General features: G+C 40.9%; 1 protein-coding gene across 5 annotated transcripts in view; it reads right to left on the minus strand.

Moving 5' to 3' along the window:
- ezrb (ezrin b) overlaps window positions 1-21,636 on the minus strand; it is a 197,985-nt gene extending 176,349 nt beyond the window's left edge. For 3 of the 5 annotated variants that reach the window (XM_051919298.1, XM_051919297.1, XM_051919295.1), the window contains exon 1: window positions 20,157-20,371. In XM_051919298.1, the coding sequence (XP_051775258.1) occupies window positions 20,157-20,168 (12 nt within the window). In that variant the 5' untranslated portion in view covers window positions 20,169-20,371. Of the gene's footprint in view, window positions 1-20,156; window positions 20,372-21,468 lie in introns of those variants that run through there. The other 2 variants (XM_028820902.2, XM_028820903.2) reach the window with 2 other exon arrangements.
- Window positions 21,637-25,355: the final 3,719 nt, after the last annotated feature.

Raw genomic sequence — 25,355 nt, forward strand, 5'->3', positions numbered from 1 at the left:
GCATGATTATAATTTTATCCCAATAAATGTTATGAATTATATTATAATATATTATATATATATATATATATATATATATATATATATATATAATATATATATATATATATATATATATAAATAAATAAATAAACTAGAAATACATACATACAATTGGAACTTATTATTACGGTTTTCCCGCTGATGTTGAGGTCCTCACGATAGAATTTTTGGGGTTGGAAGGTTTACCCCTACCCAATCTAGTTTTGGGCTCTGGAGAGGAAGTTTCACTGCCATCCGTTAGTACACAAGTACGGTATTGTGTTATTTGTCTTCACCTACGTATATCAATGGTGGGTAGCATCAGCCCTGGAGGGCCGCATTGGCTGCAGGTTTTTGTTCCAACACAACTCCAAGAGAAATCAATTATATGTGATGAAGCCCTTGTTGCTCGAGTGCCACTTTGATGTTTCATTTTCAGGTCCCCCACACTTAATTGCTTATTTCACTCTTAAACAGCTGCATTCAGTGTATTAATGGCTCCTTATTAGCAATAATTATTAGCAATAAGATGACAATGACAAAGCGGCCATCAGTTCTTCAACTAACTCGTTACCATGTACATCAGTGTGTGGATTCATCCTGCACTGTTTGGTTTAATAAAACACTTAAAAGAAAAGTATGCCACAGACTGAAAATTCTCTCCTTAGGCTTCAAATCATTTGGATTACATCCTTGGAAAGGAAAAAATAAACCTTCAATATAAGAACTTAAAATTGGGAACTAACACGCCATACAATTAAATAAGGTCTGAGATGGACAAGGATTGGTTTCTAATTAAGCAGTTGGGTTGGAATGAAAACCTGCGGCCCTCCAGGACCAACGCTGCCCACCCCTGGCTTAGATCTTCAGAATTATTTAATTTTTTTTTTTTTAATAACCGTTGAAATTTTGCGCTGGCTTTTCTGAAATACGTATTTCCAAATGTAATCAGTACGTCTGTGGCACTCCAGGAATGACACTGCCCACCGGATCTAAACCGTAATAAAATGGACATCACCTCAAATGCAAAGGGGAACCCAAAAATTCTCAGGATAAATTCAAAAAATAATAAAAAACACACCATTTGATATAAACCTTCCAGAAATTCCCTTTTAGTTACCTTCAAAAGAGGGGAGGCAAAACAAAAACCAGCACTGACAGGGCGGACTACAATTCCCATCAATCAATCAATCAACTATTTATATTCAGCATGGTCCCAAATACACTTTACAAAATAAAGTAAGCAAAATAAACGCACATTAAAATAAAACAGCAATTTTGAAGAAAAAAAAAATACATTAAAATATTAAAAGTTAAGTCTTGTGTAATCTCTACATATAAAAGGCAAAGCCCTTACTGACTCCTCACTAATTCTCCCACTTTCCATATAGGTAGGAAGCTGAGATTTCGCATGCTCATTCCTTACAGTGTACTTACAAAAGTCGGGTAGGTTTCACGTCCTATTGCAACACCCAAAAGGTGGGGTGGGGGGGGGGAGAACGGTGTACCCCCTAAACTGTATATATAGATAGGGGAAGCCCCTCCTCACCATTTCTGCGACTTCCAATATACACAAGAAGGCCAAATTTCCCGTTCTCATCCTTTACACTGTACTTACAAATGTTAAGTATTTTTCATTTAGCGCCGTGCCCTGTAACGAACTTTCAAAAATAACGTCTTCTTTTTGGCGGTTCTCACCATTATGCCATAAGGAACTTTCGGAACGGTCCTCTCCTCTGGCGGTTTCATTTCTTATTTCTGTTAACAGATGATTTATTTCACTACAGAGATGCAAAACGGCTCCCCCTTCCTTTTTCCGCGCACCTACCACGTGGTTGGCTCCCTGCCTGTATACATTAACGACATCCCGCGCTCGTGTGCCTCCTCACTCACTTCCTTACTTTCCTTAGCTGTTTGTTGTGCTCACTGCTCCCTTCTTTACTCCACCACATCAGGCCTGTTACTGTTGGCCTTGCTTCACGTCTTCTTGCCTTTTCATTTAGTTTTCTTCACACTCTTAATCCTCTGGGCATGCATCCACATACTTTACTTTTGAAGATCGGCGCACAAATTATGTTACTATGCACCAAAACTTTGTAGCGGCACCAGACTTCAGATCACATCTCTGCACAAGAACCTCATTGAGGCCACCATCTTCACTGGCACTGGCTCAGGGGAGACTGGATTTATTCCTCGCATCCCTCTCATACCCTCTGACCTTCCATTCCAATTCAAACGCCTCCAATTTCCAGTAAGGGTCTGCTTCGCGATGACGATAAATAAGTCACAAGGCCAGAGTCTTAAAAAAAGGTCGCCATTGACTCGACACAAGATTGCTTCTCACATGGCCGACTGTACGTTAACATGCTCAAGAGTGAGCTCAGCAGACAGCTTGGTCATTTTACAGCCCGAGGGTGTCCTTTACAAAGAGATCCTGACATCCTAAAAATGGGCATTTCTCATACACGACATTTACAAACATAAATTAAACTCTTTACAATCATCAAATTCACTCTCAATACTAAAATATGCCTACGACAATTACATTGACAATCGTGTTACGTTATTTTTAAAATGTTTTCTTTTTCATAACTTCTTTAACACATCTCCAGTATGAAGCGCGGGTATTTTTCTAGCAAGTATATAAGTTTAATATGTCACTGTGCACTGTACAAAAATTTTATAAATCTTTTATAAATTCTACTCACATGTACAGCTAACACAAGGCCAGATTTAGCACACAGGAGTTCACCACATAAGAACTGCTAGACAAGCATTAAAAGACAAGACAGGGACAACTGCGAAATGGACATTTCCGTGTGTCAAAGTCAGTATGAAACTGTACCCTCTGTGCCTTGCTTGGGAATGGCATGATTCACCGAAGTGGGGGCCCACACATGAAGGAAGAGTATAAAGCCTTGGAACATTGCCCGGCACACCTTTGAAGCCAACGGACGGATGGGAGATAACGTCCTCCGATCTGGAAAATCCTTCCAACGCATCGACGAAAATGGCAGACTCTATACATTGAGCTCCCACTCCCGAAGGTCTTGTCATGGCTTCCTTCGTCTGTTATGCCGCATATACCATCATTAAGGAAAACTAAGTTATTTCTCCTATGTGATTTCTTCCCGTCGCATCACTAATGGAGATGTATCGCCTTTATTTATATATAGTTTTGGGATACGTCACAAAAGAAATTATTCCAACAAGGGAGCTAATGCCCCCTGCTGGATACAGTATGTCAGCAAATAACAGAACAAATAATTTAAGTGGACGGCGGTGCAATTGGCTCAGCTAAGTAAGGTGCTGCAAGTCCATTCAATACCTTATACGTTAAAAGAAGAATTAATAAAAAAAAAAAAAAAAAAAAAAACATCAGCCCTTGTTTGTACTGGTAACCAGTGGAGGGAAGCTAGAATGGGAGTTATGTGCTGAAAATCACAATTCTAACTGCAGTGTTCTGAACAAGCTGGGGACCTCTAGTGGCAGAACTAGGAAGACGGGAGAAAAAGGACAATACAGTAATCAAGTCAGAAAGAAAGAAATGCATGTATCAAGGGGGGGAGGGTCTCGCTAAAGTTACAAAAGTGACTGTCATTCCTCAATGTGGTCTCCACCCTTCTCGATGCACAGTGCCAGAATTCCAGCAGAATAAAACCACTCATGCACCGCTGTCTTCACGTCGTCATCTGTCTTGAAAATCGACGACCACCCAGCGGTCCAAAAAGATGGAAATCACACGGTACCAAAATCGGGCGAATAAGGAGGATGTGGCGATACCTCAAACTTCAGTTTCCCCAGACAAGCCTCGTGTTCTTAGCAATGTGTGTGCATCATTGTCTTGTCCTTGAGATGGCAGTACTCGCCGCTTGGATTGAACAGCAGGCTTTACGTTGGTCTCCAGCAAGTCACAGGAACTTGCACTGGTGAGTGTAGGACCCCTTGACATGTGGTGTTTGACAGTAACTCGGGTGCACGAGTGGTTGGCGAGGATGAAACAAAACCTCTCATTCTGCTGGAATCCAGGCACTTCTAGGCAGGGTAGCCCAAGTGCATTGAGAAGTGGGGAGATCATATTGAGAAATGACAGCATCACTTTTGTAAAGGTTCACTCCATTTTCTAATAAATCCCATTTTCTCTAGCTCGACTCCCCCTCATATTAATGTTTAAGCATCACAAAAAGAGAGATTGGATATTTGTGCAATAGGACTAAAGATGAAAATGTTCTCTTGGTAAATCACCTTGATGCGAGACGAGTATCGAAGATCACTCCAAGACGTCCGATGGTCCAACTTTCACAAACGGAACAGCCAGCAATATTAACACTCACACGTCAGGCAGAAGGAGGGCGCTGGGACTGATGGGAGGACACCCTCGTCAACACACACCACCTTTTGCACCTCCCAAGGCAGGATCTCGTGCACAGGGGCGACATTTTCCTCTCCATTAATTGGGATAACCATTTCATTGGCTTACTGGATTACAGTTTTTAATCTAAGAACACGTCTTTTTGTCTCATCATGGGTTGTGCAGAGTTTCCAAAAAACAGTTTAACCCAGGGGTGGGCACAAGTCATTCCTGGAGGGCCACAGGTTTTTGTTCCCACCCAGTTGCTTAATTAGAAAACAATCCTTGCCAATAATTACATTTCATGGCTTGTTAGTGCTTTAACTCTGCTATGTCAAGTCATTCTAATATCCTAGATTTTTCTTCCATTCTAAGGATATCATCCAAATACTTTAAAGTGTAAAACGGATGGGTAATTCTCAGTCCTTCACTTTCTCTTCTCTTTCCTTTCAAGTATTTAAATAAACTAAATAGTGCACGATAAATACACACAGGTGTAAAGGGTAACAAGCAGAATGGAGAACTGCTGGTTTCTTTTGTCATTTGCATCTTATTGCTAATAAGGAGCAATTAAAAACCGAGACTGCAGCTGTTTAAGACTTAAATAAGCAATAAGGGTTCAAAATCTTAATGAGGGCGATAACTAAAATGAAGCAGAAGTGTTTCTAGAGCAATAAGTGCTTCTTATTAAGCAATTGGGTTGGAACAAAAACCTGCAGCCACTGTGGCCCTCCAGAAATGACTTTGCCCACCCCTGGTTAACCGCATTTCTTTATACCCGGGCAATGCTGGCTAGTTTTACGTCTAATATGTTTGGTAATATCCTCTAACCTAAAAAAACAAATAAATAATGGGTGCGGATTGAATTCTGTTCCATGAAGTTTCGTCTCTTTGTTTCTGCTTTCCTTGTATAACTTTCAGATTTTTGTTGTTTTCGTTTCATCGTTGTTTTTCTAGTTTGACTATGAAATCATTGGCTGTGTAAGTTTGACTCGATTGTATCAATGTTACTTTCTTCAAATTTAAAAAAAAAAATCGGGAGTGGTCTCCCCTCGACTTTCTTGTATATACTCAGATATGGGGATGGATATTTGAGGAATAAACCACAAGACAATGATTTTTATATTATCTACATTAAAGAACCATCAACAGCATATCAAATTAATAATATATTGAACATTATAAAAATAGAATTGAATAAATCAGACTCTGCAGCTGCATGAATAAAAGGTAAAGTACCTCTTCTGGTTAGCGGAAATAGCCCAAAAGTTGAAAGAATTTTACATTTTGTACTTAATATTTGTATGCAAAATTTGTTTGAACCAAGTGAAAGCATTCAAGTTATCGTGTTTACACACACAATTCCAAAAATGGTATTTTCGGACTCTGGGAGGTCTAAAACGTCGAGATCAATCAAAATCTCAACATTGAATCTTCAGACGATTACAATACTTTACCTATACTTCATATACTTTTTATTTGAGATCTGGCTTTAGGCGTTATCATAGTGTTGAAACGGTACTCCTGAAAGTGTTCAAACTTATCTCTTATTACTGACTCAGGTGACGGCGGCAGTCCTTCTCCTCCTTGACCTGTCCGCTGCCTTTGACACTATTGACCATGAGATATTGCTGATACGGCTTGAACATCTTTGTTGGGCTTAAATGGGCTGCTCTTAACTGGTTTTACTGGTTGACACTTTTCAGTGACTTTTAATTCCTCCTCTTCATCTACTGCTCCTCTTAAATATGGTGTTCCTCAGGGATCCATTTTGGGTCCTATTTTATTCTCCATATACCTTCACCCTATTGGAGCAATTTTTAGGAAATTTAACATTTCTTTTCACTGCTATGCTGATGATACTCAGGTTTATATTCCTGTCTGCAACTCTACAACTGTCTGTCTGAACTAAGATCCTGGATGGCTAATAATTTTCTTGATCTAAATCAAAATAAAACGGAGGTGCTTATAGTTGGGTCCATCAGCTAAAGCCCAAATTAGTCTTTGTCTTCTCGGCTCTTTCTCTGTCTTTTCCAAACCTCAAGTCCGCAATCTTGGTGTTATCTTTGACAGTAATCTCTCTTTTGAGAAACAAGTAAATTCTGTAGTCAAGAGTTGCTTTTTCCAACTTCGTCTATTAGGTAAGATCAAGCCTTTTTCATCTTCTAGGGATCTTGAGATATCTACTCATGCATTTATTTTTTCTCGCCTCGATTACTGCAACTCGCTGTATTCTGGGATTAACAAATCCTTGATACACAGGTTACAGTTGGTCCAAAATGCTGCCGCTCGCTTTCTGGTTGGGGCAAGAAAGTAGGACTCTGTCTCTCCTATTTTAGCTTCTTTACACTGGCTGCCTGTCAGTTTTCGAATTGATTTTAAAATCTTGCTGCTAGTTTTTAAATCTTTACACGGACTTGCTCCTGCCTATTTATCTGAACTGTGTGTTTTACACCAGCCATCCAGAGTGCTTAGATCTTCTGGTCAGTTGTCTCTGGTTGTCCCTCGTACCAAGTGTAAAACTAAGGGGGACAGGGCTTGTGCAGCTGCTGCACCTCGCCTGTGGAACTCTTTACCTCATCATATAAAGGAGTCGTCTACAACTGAACTGTTTAAAACAAGAATTAAAGACTCATGTCTACTCACTTGCATTCAGTGACCTTCAGTAATACTGATGGCTTCCTCTTTGTGATTATATTACATTACTTCTATTTATTATGTATTTTATTTTATGTTCATATATTTTATTTCTATTTATGTTTTATGTTAATTTGTTCTATTTTTTTAAAGCACTTTGGCCACAGCATTACTATATTTGTTTTAAATGTGCTATATAAATAAAGTGACATTGACATATACGAGAAAGCTAGAAAAGAATCAAACTGTGGTGTTAGATTAAGATAATTGTCAAAGCAGGATATTGTACAAGAGCTGTACAGTAGTAAGCTGATGCATAGTCTACAATTAACACATAAGAAGATGATGACAGAAAGGACCAAACAGCAAAAAGAAAGAAAAACACACAACTGATGGCAGACACCATCTTAACATCCGTGGCAGCTTAATTGGCAGGTGCTGAAAGACAATGAAATGTACTCAACGCTTCTAAAGATCTCGTGATAAAAGAGGTGTCAGGTGTCGTAACACCGCTCAGATTTGATAAGAGTGCTCTTATCTGGATTAGCCATTCAAATAAATAACATATACACACACATACTTTATGAGAGATTACATACATACATACATACATACATACATACATAAAAAGTGCAACGGTGACGTTTTTAATGTCACACTTTAGAAATCAGGCTTATTTTAAAACCTACATATCCTATATATGTTTGGTATCATTCTTTTCAGAATTTAATCGAACTTTAATGTGATGTTGTTAGATTTTCAGATTCTTATTTCGGTTTTAAAATTATAAACTAAAAAAAATATCAAGAACTCGCATCTCACGAGACAAGACTTTGTGCCAAAAGATTTAACCACGCCCAGGACCGGAAATAAAAGACAACGAGTAGGACAGCTGCTGTACAGGCTTTTAAATGTTCAAAGCACCATGCAAGATGCAGATCACACAGCAAGCCAGCAGCTGATCGAGCAAAGAGGAGGTAAAAAACAGCTGTTATTTGTTTCCCATCGTATCACCGTTTAAGAGGAGGTTTAGGAGGAGCGACCGCGTCTCCTTGGGGTGCGTTCAGCCCCCCACTTCACAATGTGAGCAGCAGAGACGCGAAGAGGCTGGTGAGTGAAGTAAGCGGGGGGGAACCACACACACAATATATATTATATATATATATATTATATATATATATATATATATATATAAAAAAAATACACCACCGTGGCTGTCCGTTTTCCTGTCCAGGATTTTAAATCACCTGTAGCTCGCAAACCGTTTGACCTGAAATTTGGTACACATATACTATGTGATGTCTACTGTTCGCTTTTGGGGTGGTGATTGAGCTCCAAGGTTATTCCTCTTATTATTTTATTGTAGAATCAACTCTCGGCAGCAGGGCAGCCATGTGGCGCACGTGCACGGGCGCCATTCTCACCCCTACCACCTTCGCCGTCACTTCCCCTACCTCTTCATATCTTAAATCATTCTTGAGGCAGATTGAAGACTTGAGTGCTAGCTTAAAAGAAAAACGTACTAAGTAATTGCAATACAAACACCGAGTTCAATCAGTTTTGACACGAAAAGATGCCAACAGAAGAAGAAGAAGAAGAGAAGAAGCAGGCCACTAGGGTGGGGAAAAGAAGAAGAGCTGCTGAGGAAGCAGTAAGCGCATCAACCTCTGAACAAACGAATGATAAACATACAGAGAGAAAGAAAGAGGATGTAAACTAGGAATGCTCAAGTAGAGATAGAGATAGAGATAGAGATAGAGAGATATAGATAGATATAGATAGATATAGATAGAGAGTGCATGTGTATCTACATTTTTTAAATAATGGCCTACCAACTGGCTCGTTCATCAACATAATGGAAACTCCAACTTCCATTGGGGGATCTTAAGCCAGTAACAGCTGCAACGTTTCTCAATATTTTTAGAAATGATTAAGAAAGCAAAATAATGACAGAGCCGCATTGCACACAGATTCTCATGAGAAAAAAATATATAAAGAGGAACCTCGTAAAAGGACGTACAAAGCCAATGACTTCATCGCGGCTTTCTGCGTCAGAGGGCGGCAAGGCAGGCAACTTTCAAGATGCGCCCTTTCTAATGAATTTAGTGCTTAGAAAGTCAACACCAGACAGGCCTTTGTTTTTTTTTTTTAAAAAATGTGCTCTTTAGCTGATTATCTGGAGTGGCAAACAGACTGGTACCACCCAAAATGACTCATCATATTATGATGAACTGTAAGCCCAACACCTACTCTCATTGAAACTTTTTAATTTGACAAAAAGGTAAACATTTGGATTTGTTAGCAGATTGTTCTAATTTTGTCGACCACTCTTTTAAAGAGCAGGCCTCCAAAAAGTAATAAAATAAGGGTAAAAGATTATCTATCCTCATCAGTCAAGAAAATGGCTTACTCGAGGTTTCACCCCTGGCCCTACTCGAATGAGGTCTCATCCTGCCTTCTTCACCATCTTCCTCCTGAACTTTCTTTATATACGTCTCCACCTTAATGAAAAGGACAAGCGCCTGCATCGGTGTGCTTGTCTGGTTGCTATGCCTTTGTCATACGGCATTTGGTACGGGATTCATAAAATCAGCACTAATGTTGGAGGTGTGCAACTACATTACTGTAGAAAACAGTCCAACTGCTAGTGACAACTGCATTCCACTGAATGCTAGTGATGTAGCATCTGCTGTAATAAAATGCATTGCATGTCATTCCTACAAATGTTTGAAGCACCAAATGACAAATGTAATGCATTACCGCATGAATTACAAATTACAATCCAATAGATGGAGCACTGCAAACGTTAACTCTGAGGACTCTGTTGATTACTTAAATTTAGACAAATCTTAGGCAGGTAACGCACTTTAATTTATTTAACATCGATTTAAAATGGCTACAAATCACAACACTATATTGGAAGCAAAGCTTCATTATTAAATGGACTTGAATAACTGTCTACCAATTAAGAAACAGTAAAAACACAATCCTCATATTCAGAAAAAGAAATTCTGTACTCCAAAAAAATAATAAAATAAAGTTTCATTCTGTTTCATCGTGGCTTTTCTCTTTGGCGCTTAGTAATGAGACGCCTCTATACAATAGCAATGGATTATTCAAAAATACAAGGCTTTACTTCGTTAAAAACGGTCTTCAGTTCCTGTCCATAACAGTCAGGTGTACACTACGGTTCACCCTACCAAAAAGTGTAAAGAAATACTCCATTTTTAAAATGGAACAGAGCCGAGATTATTAGTTTCAATACCATATACAGTCGACCCTTGATATACGACCGGCCTGACGTGAACAACTTGATTTACGACAAAAATTTTTGTTTTGATTTACCACCAACGTCTTGAGTTACGACCCGAATGCGGTCACGTGTATCCGCTTGTTAGCAAACAGCCGAGAGCGTTCGTAAGCGTCAGTCGGAGCCCAGATACGCGTGTTTGTGGACGCAATTTCGGTCAGTGCAGTGATTTATAGAATTTATTTCGATAATTGCTAAGGAAGGAAGAGAAGGTAGCGAAGGTAAAGAAAGCGATCACAATCGAAACGAAGAAGGAAATTGTGCGGAAATATGAGAATGGCGTTTGTGTGACCGATCTCGCTAATATGTACAGCATGTCGAAATCCACCATCTCGAAAATTTTACAAAGAAAATATTTGTATAAGGAAACTCCTTCCAAACAATAACCACCTTCCATTTCATTCTCCTCCTCCTTCCTTCCTGCAGCCAAACATGTCAACTTAAATGGTGAGTACAGTATGAAATTGTTTCTGGTAGGGTAGGCACTTTTTATAACTTTTTGGTTAGTACATTAGAAAAATTATTGGTGTTTTGGTAAATTATGCACATTATACAACCCTTATTATGAAAAGGTTAAGTAAGTGTTGCCGTTCGGAACGCATTATGGGTATTTCCATTATTTCTTATGGGAAAAATAGTCTTGACTTACAACCAACTTGAGTTACAACCAGCCCTCGCGAACGAATTGAGTTCATAAGTCAAGGGTCCACTGTATAGATTTTCTGTATTTTCTGATGTTTTAAGTTGTTTATAATGTGTTTTTTTTTTTTTTTTTAATTTATTTATTGTTTGTTCAGTGTCCTTGAGTTCTTAGAAAGGCGCCTTGTATAAATAAAATGTAATATTATTATTATTACTACAACAAGAAAATGGCAGTTTTCAAGCACCTCGCACTCAGTTGGTTATTAGTGCAATGCAAATTCTTCTCTTTAATAAACATATTACAGTTATTCCTTACAATTCACATGAATGCAGAACTCCACACATACATTCTGGGCCCATATTCCAAGTTTACGGCAATAAAGAAGATACAAAAAGTTGCAAGGAATGCAAAACGGAACAATCTCTGCGCAAGCAAATTGTGCGTATGAGGCTGGCTGCCGATAGAAAGTAAGTAGTTCTGCTGTTCTTTAGTAAACTCTTTACAAACTTGTGCATATTTAAAAAGGTAGTAAACGACAAAAATTAATATTACAGATAAACAAAATCCAATACAAAATGCTAAGCACTCACAACACAGTCCAGTTTCACAGACGCAGATTGTGGTGGTGTAGTTATGAAATGAAATCCCCCTGTGAATAACCTGCTGAAAAGGTACAGAAGGTTTCTTCCTACCGTGATGGCGAATAGGTAGGTGAAGATCGGTGGTCCGAGTGCAGGGTCAGCCATTGTCCTGCACCCCAGAGCACTATTCAGGTTAAGAGTCTCACTCGATGGCCCAACAGAGTAGGATCGCTCCTGGCAATAACGGGATTTGAAATGGCAACTTTCCCGATACCGGCGCTGATCCTTAGCCTCAGAGCTAACACTCCTAGGCTTCCTTAAATTCGGAAAAAAAAGGATGATATGGAGTTTATAATCTTGGATATAAACGTCCACGCGTGGAAGCGTGTCTGTCTGTCCGGCCTGGGAGTGCGAGGCTACAGAATGAAGCTCAAAGAAGGCAACTCTGTCGCCAAAGTGAAACCACATGGAAAAGAGAAACTCACTTAGTCGCTGATAGACAACAGAGGCGAGCACATCGGCAAAACAAAACCTGCGAGGAAAGAGAAACTTGCTTAGCTGCTAATGCGCAACTGATGCGATCGAATGATTGAAGTGCCAGAATCCATGGTGGATAGAAGCCCATGCTTTTTACAGTATGGGCTTACACAGCTAATATAAAATAAGGGAGATGATATAAAATGCTTTATTAATGCACTAAATTGAATTTTAGAGTTTCTCAATGTTGTGACAGCAACAGGTACAAAGACGAAATCAGCCCAGGTCACAACGCCAGTACGTCACATGGTACAATCGCACACAACCATAATGGAAGTGTTTAGGAGTCTCCCATTGAGCTAAAGAACCTCCAAGATCAGCCACCAATAATAATAATAATGGAGACAAGTAGGAGGACAGAAGGTTGTGGAGGTCTTTGTCTTACTGTGCAAGGAGAACCACCTGCAATTCAACATCAACACAACAAAAGAGATGGCGGTGGGCTTCTGGCATGCCTCAGTATTACCATCCAGGGGGAGGACGGGGAAGTGGTGCAGAGCTACAGGTACTGGGGTGGGGTCCACATAAACAGCCAACTAGACTGGTCAAACAAAACAATTGTGCCGGACTAGAAGGGTCGGATCAGACTGGACTTGCTGCACACATCAAGAGAGCCGAGTCTGCTTAGCAAGCTGCTGGAAATATTCTACCAGTCCATAGTAGCCACTGTGGCATTCTACGCGGTGGTCTCTCCTGGGAGTTCAAATGATGCACAATGCCTGAGCCAACTTATCAGTCCATCACAGGACTAACCTTGGACTCAATGGAAGCTGTTGGCGGGGGGGAATTGGAGGCCATCAAGAAAACTCCCCTCCAGGAGGCGCTGTCTCAATGCACCTTCAAGCACAGGCTCTTCCCAGCACGGTGCGCCAAGGAGAACCTCTGGCATGGGGGTCTCTTGTGTCTACTGCCATCAGGCAAGTCAACGCATCCTCCTGATTTGCCAAACTAACTGCTGAATATCGAGGATCACGTTGCAGTTTCCACATCTATTGAATGATTGATGTCCTTTGATGTCCTGCGAGTCTGGGATCTTTCTTTTAGGTTTCTTCTACTGCATTTTCCTTTGGGATTTATTCAATTTATCTAACGTAACCTAATCTAGAAGCATAATAATGCAAAGTTTTGGCCTCAGAGAGCGAAAAACGGGAATGCATCCGACAGACAAACTCTCGAAACATTGACATGCAATCTGACCAAACCTTTCATTTATGGCATTCAGAAGGTGAGATTTATGTATTTATTTTTTTTTTAATTCTAGTTAAATGTTTCATTGCTCCTCCCTGCTACACCCAAAAGATCAGTTGGCATTTGTTCCCACCTTTAATTATACGTCTGATCTCCAAAGAGGAACCCATGAAACACAACAGGATTGCAAAGGAGATATTAGTTCTGTCACGACTACCACTCCATATGCAACCTGATCACACGTAAAGGAACGCGAGAAATACGAAAAAGCAGCAGCAGCAGCAACCACCATCTGGCCAAAGGCGTTCATGAGGAGCCGTTCTTAGTGCCATTTATTTGTAAATCCCCGACTTTTAACATGTTTGAAAACAACGATAAATTAGCTGCCAAACGATAATGAGATACAAAATGAGCCAAAACATGACCTGCAAACTGTGACCATCATACAATATCTGAAAATAAGGAGTGCTGATCCGCTCAGGTCCCAAAAACTTTTGAACAGAAAAAGAGAAAAACAACAATTACGGAAATGTCTGCAATTGCACCATGAGAGCAGCAGCAAGCCATGGAATTAAAGAACGGGTTTAATGAACAACGAGATTCGGCGCCTCATTAAGCAACTGGTTGAAGTTGGAGGCCCTGACTCGGTTGCTCTTCTGTTGGCTCACTCGCTTCACACGTCATTTCTGTTTAGGTGCCCAATTAAGGAAAGAAGCAATTCAGAGGAACGGTGCAGATAAAAAGAAAAGGAAAAAGGAGTTAATTAGCAGCAAAAACAGGTCACTAATTAAGAAAAAGGTGAGAATGAAAACCTCCAGCCACCGCGGCCCTCCAGGACCAGAGTTGGGGACCCCCTGCTATAAAGTGTCAGGGCTGATGTTTGAACTTAACAAAAAGACCATCATGTACACATACACACACACACACAAATATATATATATATATATATATACACACACAATGTGGCAAGCGGCTGGGGGTGGCACCCAGCTGGGATGCCCAGAAGAGATTACACCTCCTTCAGACCACGAGGGGGCGACCGCTGTGGTGGCTTTGGGGAGCACGGGAATTGAGCTTGGAAGCTCAACCCTATAGGGCCCTGTGGTCACTGCCAGGGAGGCACCCCGATGCCTGGAGAGCCCAGGTCCTCAGCCACACCCAGAAGTGCTTTTGGGGGTGTGGGGGGGTTGGAGAGACTACCAGGGACACCCGGAGTGCTTCTGGGTGTGCAGCCGATACTTCCGATTGGCTTCCGCTGGCACTCCCCAGTGTGGCAGGAGGCACCTGGAGCACATCCGGGTGTGTATAAAAGGGGCCTCCTCCCTCCATTCGATGGCTGGAGTCGGAAGTGGAGAAGGATAGAGCTCGGAGGAGAGGAGGCGGACCCGAGAGGAAGGCATTGGAGAAAGTTCTGGACTTTGGGGGAGTTTTGGGGTTGTATGTTCACTGTAAATATGTATAATAAACGTGTGTTGGGTGAACCATCGATGTGGACACTGGACCAGAAACACAGGCGGACAACATATATACATACATACACACACACCCACCCACAATATATACACACACATACTATATATCCATCCATCCATTTTCCAACCCGCTGAATCCGAACACAGGGTCACGGGGGTCTGCTGGAGCCAATCCCAGCCAACACAGGGCACAAGGCAGGGAACCAATCCCGGGCAGGGTGCCAACCCACCGCAGCATACTATATATTTATTTATTTATTTATTTTATTTACACACACACATATACATATATATATATATTTACACACACACACACACGAACGATAGGGTGCGCGGGTATGACATTAATAGCACTTAGAGGGATGAATTTATCTTACAACTGATTCATATATATTCAAAACGAATCATAAGCACATAAAAGTACTACGTTTTATTAAGCATGAGCACTGTAAGAAACTGGAAAGTCTTAGGCCCGTTATTTTTTATGTATCTGAATAAGATCGAGACCACCATAAATAGGAGCTAAAATTAGAAAATGGGATTTATCAGAAAATGAAACATACCTTCACAAAACTGATCATGTCATTCATTTCTCATTGTGGTCTCCACCCTTCTCAATGCACTTGTGCCACCCACCTGGCAGTGCCAGCAGAATAAGAGGTTTGGTCTTGTCCTCCCCACCACTCGTGCACCGTTTTCTTCACGTTGTCTTGAATCAACGACCATCCAGGTGTTTTTTTTTTTGTTTTTTTTTTAGCAGTCCAAAAAGGTAGAAATGACCCGGTGCCAAATCTGGCGAATAAGGAGGATGTGGCGATACCTCAAACTTCAGTTTCCCCAGACAAGCCTCAGTGTTCTTAGCAGTGTGTGTGTCAGTGCCATGTCCTTGAGATGGCAGTCCCCACTGCTTGGATCGAATATCAGGCTTCACAGTGGCCTCCAGCAAGTCACAGTAATTTGCACAGGTGACTGGAGTACCCCCTCAGCATGGAGTGTTTGACAATAACTCGGGGGCAAGAGTGGTGGTGAGGACAAGACAAAACCTTTTATTCTGCTGGCACTTCTAGGCAGGGTGGCACAAATGCATTGAGAAATAATAGCTTCAGTTTAGTTAGGGTTTGTTTCATTTTCTAACTGTAGCTTGACACCTCGTATCATAGACTGAAGGTCAAGTGTGCACTGAAGGGTGTGGAGAGTGAATTCCACTACTCCAGATAAGAGATATGAACTTGAGGTTGTAAATATTGGTGGAGACATCTGGACCAGTACTAGGCCCTGTCAAGCAGATGTGACGTTCAGGAAAGATGCTATGCCCAGTGAACTGGGAAATATTGGTGGAACCAGTTGGAGGCAGGATGATGGGGAATGGAATGATAAGGAGTCGGATGACAAAGACAGATGTGTTGGGTGATAAGAAGTGTAATAAAAAAGTATGGTTTGCCCATCCTTGGGTGCTCATTTCATTCTATTTGAGTCCGTGTGCCTTCTTGAGAAAAGATGGGCTGCCAGGACCTCCGCCATGACACACTGAATGGGTTGCACTAGACAGACAGACAGAGGGTGCGACTCTCATCACTCGACTAAACCACACAACAAAACCGTCCATTTGTTTGGTTTCCACCACAGCCAAACTTCCTACTGCCAAGTTAACAGCCCAGTCTTTCTTTGTCACATATGAGAATGTGGCGGACCTCCGAGTGTAATCAGATTTTTTCACGTCACCGTATGTCCCGATGTGGCCGTAACCGCGAACAAACCAAATTAGTTTATCCCAGAAATGAAACTGAATCAAGAAAGCTGGACTGAACGGTCGATACCAGAGCTGTGGATACCTTCAGTTCTGTGCTCACGTAATCACATAATCCCTCCGCTGTCTACACTATGCATACGAGTCTGGTTTAGAACTGGCATCAGAGACCCCCCAATATCTCACTGTAAAACTCCCAGGAGATGAGCTTTTGGATTCTTGTGAACAAAAAAAAAAAAATTACAAAATTATGGACTGTGACTTGCTTACTTGGCTGACAGCTTTATCCAAAGGGACTTACAATCGGTTTCCGTTTCTTTAGTTTTTTCCAGTTGGAGAAGAGGTAGGTGAAGTGACTTGCTCAGGGTCACACTGTGTCATTAGTGGCATCTGAACCCTCAACCTCAGGGTTTGAAGTCCAAACTCTTAACCACTGCGCCACACCGAATGCCCCTTTTTGATTTAGGCGTCAGCCGAAGGGTGGACTGGTTGCTCCGAGGCTAGGGATCTGTGTCGGCAACTGGAAGGTGGCCAGTTCAAATCCCATAAACGCCAGAAGTGATTCAACCCCACTGGGCCCTTCAGCAAGGCCCTTAACCTGCATTTGGTCCATCCTGGCTAGGATGTCAACCTGACACCAGGCCTGCAAGCAGGTCCCCTAAGTTGCAGGGGGAAACTTGGGGGCCGATGGCAGGAATTGGCACCCCAGCCACTGTAATAAAAAAAGAACACACACACTATTCCTATTCCTCTCCATTTGAACTAGTGTGGTGCTGAGGGGGGTCACCCATTGCATGGCTGTGCTGGGGTCTTAATTTGGGATCCTGAGGTGGTTCATCGTGTGGTGGGTGCGGCAGACTCCCAACATCTCATCTCGAAGTCATGATGGTTAGTAAAAAATTCAGAAAGTTGCAGGCAGGCAGGCGTAAAAGTCAAGACCTTGGGCCTCAGAACCAGAGGTTGTGGGTTCCTATCTCGCTACTGACACGGTGTGACCCTGAGCGAGTCACTTCACCCGTCTGTGCACCGACTGAAACAAACGACAAAAATATCTCAAATGCTGTACGCCACCTCAGACTGAAACACCTGCCAAATAATAATAATAATAATAATATTGATAATAGAAGGTTTAAGAGCAGCACCATGTGGTGTAGTGGTTACGACTTAGAACTTCAAACCCTGACACTGAGTGATCAAAGTGTGACCACGAGCGAGTAATTCACCTGCCTGCACTTGATTTTTTGTTTTTAAAAATAGAAACAAGAATCGTAGTCAACTGTAACACAAATATTGTAAGCTGCCCTTGATAAGGGTGCCAGCCAAATAATAATATAGTCCGAAAGATTAGGCAAGCAGTGCAGTGTAATAGTTAGGGTTTGAGGTCCAAGGCCTTGAGGCTGCAGGTTCAAATGTCACCACTGGCATGATGGGACCCTGAGCGAGTCACTTCACCTGTCTGTGCTTCAACTAGAGAAAATAATAATAATAAAAAACTACAAAAATGTCACCAGGGCCAACTCAACAGCATCGTAGGCCTCCAGGGGGCAGAGTAGTGCACTGGGGTCCCTGTTTTGATAGCAAGGCAGAAACTTACTTAGGCATTAGAAACATCATGCCCCCCCCCAGCCAGGACCTTTATGTTAAGACGACCTTGAATGTCACCAACTATCTCAAATGCTGTAAGCTGCCTCAGATACACACTTTAAGCGAGTCACTTCACCTGTCTGCGCACCAACTGAAAAAAAAATGACAAAAATGTAATTGGCTGCATGTCGAATGTTGTAAGCCACCTCAAATAAAAGCATCAGCCGAATAAATAAATAATAATGATAATACTGATAATAGAAAGTTTAAGAGCGGCACAGTGGTAAAGACTTAGGACTTCAAACCATGAGACTGTGGGATCACTGTGTGTGTGTGTGTGTCCCCGAGCGAGTCACTTCACCGGCCTGCACTCGATTTTGAAAAAACACAAAGAATTGTAGCCAACTGTAACGCAAATGTTGTACGCCACCCTGGATGAAGATGTCAGCCAAATAATAAAGTTAAAAAGATTAGGAAGGCCGTGTGGCATAATAGTTAAGGCCCTGGATCTCAAACCCTGAGGCTGCAGGTTCAAATGTCACTACTGGCATGGTGGGACTCTGAGCGAGTAACTTCACCTGCCTGAGCACCAACTGAAATGAACTACAAAAAATGTCACCAACTGTATCTCAAATGCTGTAAGCCACCTCAGATAAAAGCACCAGCCAAATAAATAAATAATAATAATAATAATACTGATAATAGAAAGTTTACTGGCACAGTGTGGTATAGTGGTTACGACTTGGGAGTTGAAACCCCGGAAACTGTAGGGTCACGGTGCGACAACGAGAGAGTCCATTCACCTTGATTTAGTTAAAAATAAATAATAATAATAACCCTAGCCAACTATAACACAAATGTTTTAAGCCACCCTTGATAAACTATAATAACAAGGTTAGAAAGATTAGGCAAACAGTGCGAGGTACAAAGTTAAAGCCCTGGACCTCGAACCCTGAGGCTGCAGGTTCAAATCTCACTGCTGACACGGTGTGTTCCTGAGCGAGTCGCTTCACCTGTCTGAGCACCGACTGAAACGAACTACAAAAAATGTCACCAACTGTGTATCTCAAATGCTGTAAGCCACCTCAGATAAATAAATAATAATAATAATACTGATAATAGAAAGTTTAAGACCGGCACAGTATGGTGTAGTGGTTACAAATTAGGACTTCACCTGGACAAAAGTGTCAGCCGAATAACAAAGTTAGAAAGATTAGGCAGGCAGTGCGGCATAACAGTTAAGGCCCTGGACCTCAAACCCTGAGGCTGCAGGTTCAAATGTCACTACTGGCATAGTGGGACCCTGGGCGGATCACTTCACCTGCCTGTGCTTCAACTTGAAAAAACTAAAAGGAACGTCACCAATATCATCTCAGATGTCATACGTTGTCTTGGATAAAGGTGTCGGCCAAATAGCAAAATAGTGAGACATACAGAAAGCAGCACCTTCTAACTGACTTGCAACTGGTCTTCTGTTGGTTTTACGCATGCGCAATAAATCCGCTAACAAACTGAATTTTGTCGTCCCAAGAATGAAATTTAAATGGAACCAAGAGAAAGGTGGAGGGAACCGTCGTCACTCGAGCCTTGGCATCGCCATTATACACGATTTGCTTCCTCACTTCTGTACTTCACAGATTATGATGCATGCTTTAGTAACCCTAAATAATAAACTGAATCATTCTGTCCCAAGAATTAAAATTACAAATGACAAAGATGGAGCGAACCGAGCCTTGGCATCGCCATTATTCAGGTTTACTGCTACATTACAGGTTTGCCATTAACCGTGGCACAGGTACAAAGGTTTGTAGCCCCAACAAAAAAAACTCTTTCCAGGTTATCTTAAACTGTTAATGATGAATTTCAACTTCTGCTTACAAGTCGCAGTCCATAGCAGTTTTTATTTTTTTAAAAGCGTTACATTTCCAAGAGTTAACAGTTTTAACTTGGGGTGCGTAACTAGAAAAGTTAATACTTCTGAAACATGTTTTTTTTTTGTCATGCATGTATAAGGGTCGGGGGTCTTGAGAACAGGATTAAAAGGGTTTAATTAAAAAAAAATAAATAAATAAATTCCACACTTACTGGTTTAGGCATCTTGCTTGATTTGTTCTTTCCCTCGTCCAATAATGAAATCTCTCCAACTCCTCGTCTTAGTCCGCTTAGTTCACCTTTGCTGCCTTCTTATCAGCCCCTCTTATCCTGAATACAAAGACACAAGCGTCCGGAGATGGGAGAATTAGTCACTCGCCTCCGTCGGCAGCCCCTGAAATGAGCGCAGGGCTTGTGAAGTAACACCTTTATGAATCACCGTTGACGGCAAAGTGCAGATTACAGATTGGCCACGCCCTTCGCAGAAAAGGGTAACACGCGAAAAAAAAAAAGACCAGCGGGACCCCGCCCACTGCAGTAAACGCTAACATCGGCGGTTTTCTTTCTTTCTTTCTTTTTATTTCTGAATTCGCGACCCTTGGACTGAGCGCAACTGCTCCTGCGCTTCCGACGGAGGGGAACGCGATCTCGCCCCCACTTCTAAGAGCTGCAAAAAGTTTCTAAGAGCGGCACCTGCAACGGATAGGCAAATTAAACGTCCTAAGGAACCTTAACTTTACCTATTTTTGGAGGCGTAAACGACACCTTCTCCAGAACTGGTTTTGCTTTGGAGAACAAAATAAAGGAGGAAACTGAGAGAGGGGGGGGCGGCTTCCCCTAACACGAATACATTTATAACGCACTTGAGTCGGCCGCCCTTTTATTGAAAGGCAACTCTTTTTTAAGGATAAACTTCGAACCAGCGACCTGCTGGCAATGTGTTAGTGCGCATTTACCCAGACGGGCTGATTTTAACACACCTGCTATCTTTACACATTTACAAATGAATACCCAGAAGGAATTAAACAACGTAATATAGTCAGATCGGCAAATAACCGACCGAAACTTGAACTTGGTAGACATCTAAACAACCAGCTGCGAGCCTGGCCAAGTATCAAACATGAAAAGAAAAAAAATATATTTCGCCTTTAAATCGTTGCTCATTTACAATGGAACTGAAAATAATTTGATTGTTTTTGCTACATCATCTCGGAACTAGACATGCTTGGTTTAGGAACATCGATCACTAAATCAAGTTCGAAAACTGATCATTATTTCATCAATTTGACTTCACTTACTGGAAACTAATGCGCCATGCTTGCCAACAGCTAATAAAAATCGGTTTAGCTAACCCTCCCAAGTCCCAGCCCTCAATAATCCCCGCAACACCTGTTGAGCGATTTGCTTCTCCGATCTGTCTAACAAGTGCAAGACAAAGTGATCATTGTCAGTCACACTCGTGCTTTAACTCATTCAAAGTGCTATCATTTCTGCGATCTTTGTTAAAGCCAAAAATGAATCTTACCACCGTACCGTGATTTACGAGCGTCAGCGCAGCTCCGCGTCCCCGTTTCCCCACCCTCAGCAGTGTGTGGCGCCGCAATATGGCTGACCCTCTAACTCCCCGGCAAAGCTCTATTCATTTTTTTTTTCTCTGCTTTATCTCTATTAGTTCCCCTTGTTCCTGTTTGTCACCGCCAACAATGTGACTGCGAGATTCCCACAGCGACTCCTACCTCCTGTCCTAACTTAGCGCAGCAGACGAGAGAAAGAGAGAGAGAGGAGCGCTCGGAATCCGCTGCGGCTGAGCGCAAAGAAAAGCACAAGAAAGACCCAAAGTGTAACGCGTGGCTGCAGCCGAACAAAACCTGAGATTCAATTTGACAATTTTTTGTTTTTTTTACTCTTATTTCCTAATTTCCGATGCATTATATATATATATATATATATATATATATATATATATATATAGGCTATAAATGACAAATTGATGATGGTATAACTAGCAAGCCAGCTAATTATATCCATATTCTTTTCCAGCCTCATTGTCTTTTAATTTCAATGGAATAAATACAATGCCTGAATGCTAAAAAAAGTGCATGGCTGGTTAATTCAAACTGGCCGAGACTAAGTGTGTGCCACACTGTGCCCTGCAATGGGCAGGCATCCCTCCTTAGGCATACTTTCAGTTTTAGATTGGACACCACACTCTTAAAGTAAAGGATCCAAAGTGGTTCTTAAAAGTGATGCCATGAGGGAATCGTTTTTGGTAGCCAAAATAACCACCCACATGGAGGTTCCAGAATCATCTTTAATTTGTTTTGCTCTGCAACATACTCCATAAATGACCATGATGAGACGATAACAGTTTTGTGACATATAAATGGGATCATGATTTGAAACGGAATTTTGCTGCAAGCAGTTACTCGGGCTAAGTTTAAATTTTCTTGATCGGCAGTATCCTGCTAGCTACTCTACACCATTGAATCATTTTACTTCATCCTCGTACTAAGAACTTTTTCCAAAGCCAAAGAACCAATTTCATTTGCAAGGAACCCTTCCCTGAATTAAAAATTGTATTTTGTTTTGGTCAAGTAGTGGATCTATGAGGAACTGTTAAACCCAGTAAACTGCTATTGTGAAACCATTGCTGTTAAGAGTGTAGGCAAACTTAAAAAAAAAATATGGACATATAATCCCACAAAATGTCATTAGCATACTGTAACTGGGGCTATGCCTGCAGTTTCAGGACGGAAGTGACGTCACCTCACGTCTATCATAAACGCCAGCCACACTATAACACCTAACCTTAAGTTACCCCTGAGCTTTAAGACACTATATAATAGATAGATATATAGATAGAACTTTATTTGTCCAGAGGAAAAAAAAAAGTCCTATCTATCTATCTATCTATCTATCTATCTATCTATCTATCTATCTATCTATCTATCTATCTATCTCCGTTTTTGATCCTGCTTACTATACCAAATTAAAAACTATCTATCTATCTATCTATCTATCTATCTATCTATCTATCTATCTATCTATCTATCTATCTATCTATCTATCTATCTATCTATATCCATTTTGATCCTGCTTACTATACCAAATTAAAATCTATCTATCTATCTATCTATCTATCTATCTATCTATCTATCTATCTATCTATCTCCGTTTTTGATCCTGCTTACTATACCAAATTAAAAACTATCTATCTATCTATCTATCTATCTATCTATCTATCTATCTATCTATCTATCTATCTATATCCATTTTGATCCTGCTTACTATACCAAATTAAAATCTATCTATCTATCTATCTATCTATCTATCTATCTATCTATCTATCTATCTATCTATCTATCTATCTATCTCCGTTTTGATCCTGCTTACTATACCAAATTAAAAACTATCTATCTATCTATCTATCTATCTATCTATCTATCTATCTATCTATCTATCTATCTATCTATCTATCTATATCCATTTTGATCCTGCTTACTATACCAAATTAAAATCTATCTATCTATCTATCTATCTATCTATCTATCTATCTATCTATCTATCTATCTATCTATATCCATTTTGATCCTGCTTACTATACCAAATTAAAATCTATCTATCTATCTATCTATCTATCTATCTATCTATCTATCTATCTATCTATCTATCTATCTATCTATCTATCTCCGTTTTGATCCTGCTTACTATACCAAATTAAAATCTATCTATCTATCTATCTATCTATCTATCTATCTATCTATCTATCTATCTATCTATCTATCTATCTATCTCCATTTTGATCCTGCTTACTATACCAAATTAAAATCTATCTATCTATCTATCTATCTATCTATCTATCTATCTATCTATCTATCTATCTATCTATCTATCTATCTATCTATCTATCTATCTATCTCCTGAGTGTCTGACCTTGAAGAAGACGTTGCTCCAGTCACAGGTGAAGTTACTCCTGCACTGCATCTCATAATTGTATCTGAAGTGGAGGAATTTCTTATGAGAACGCCACCGTGTATTGTGTTGATAAGTCTCATGCCATGGTTAGTGCCATGCTGCCCTGTCTACGGCCCAAAACCCCCACAATGACATTTGTTTTTTTTGCTTCCAGTCGGATACCCTAATGGGATAACACTTGGCAGTGCAGCCAAAATGGCATTTGAAAAGGTTACACTTGTCATCATATCAGTTTCTTTCCATCTTATTGGATATCCTTGAGAAGACGACAGTAGCAGTGAGCAGTATGAGATGCCATGTGATACACCTTGATTTTACATACTGAATGGTTTTTAAGGTCTGTACAGTATGGTAATTAAATAATTAAATCATTCATTCAATATAAGAGAAAGCTGAGTGTACTGTTTGCATGTATTTGCTCAACTATTGTATCTCTCCTAACTCATTAGTGTAAAACAATTCATATACAAGTTAACACAAGATTACAATTAACAATTAAAAATGAACAGTCTTTATTTGTTTTCATTTATATTTTTCCCCAACATTTTCTGCTGTGAGTGTTTGCCTTTGTCCGTGGATTCTCCCTGCCTTTGCCTGATGGCATCCCCACTTTTCACATCTCTGGGCTGTGTCATTCCCCCACTAGACGACATATTATTATTAATATTTATAACAGAAAGAGATAACAACAATAAAGAGTTGGGGTGCCAAGCCAACCACCCCATTATAACTGCTTGCAGCAAGATTCAAAACAACAGGCAATTATTGCGGACTTGCCTCTGTGGACTCGCATTCAAAACAGAAGTGTGCCAAGATGGCGGAGCTTCCAGTTTTGCACCCTTCTGACCTTCGTTCTTTTGCTGATATCAGGAGCGCCACACACCCTTTTCCAGAGACCTCATGATCCTCCATGCTCTCCCAATCCGTCTACTGACTTCATAGGAAGAGTCACTAGAGATATGAATGTCACTGCCAAGGTAAGTAAACCTCTTGACGAGGTCGACACTCTCTCCACAGATGGACACACTGCTGATGGCCGTGCCCAAGAGGTCATTACAGGCCTGGCTGTTGGTTTTTATTAGGACACTCGCAAGCCCAGACCCTCAGACTCCTCGCTCAGTCTCTCTACAGCCTTGACTCCACGAAGATCATGGCATCGTCTGCAAAGTCAAGATCTGTGAATCTTTCTTCGCCAACAGATGCCCCACAGCCGCTGGACCCCATGACCCTGCCCAACACCAAGTCCATAAGCAATGTCTGAGTTCGTATTTGAACTCTCCTTTTATCTCTGGAGATGTGACACATTGGTGCTACTACTGTGTTGCTCTGTCACTCCTGTACCCCTATAAGCGTGAAAAATAAATAAATAATTGGATATTAGTCAGACACATCACATCAGAATAAACAAACCATGAAAATGAAACACAAAAGAGGAAT

This window comes from Erpetoichthys calabaricus, chromosome 15 (assembly GCF_900747795.2).
Source record: "Erpetoichthys calabaricus chromosome 15, fErpCal1.3, whole genome shotgun sequence".
Classification (NCBI taxonomy): domain Eukaryota; kingdom Metazoa; phylum Chordata; class Cladistia; order Polypteriformes; family Polypteridae; genus Erpetoichthys; species Erpetoichthys calabaricus.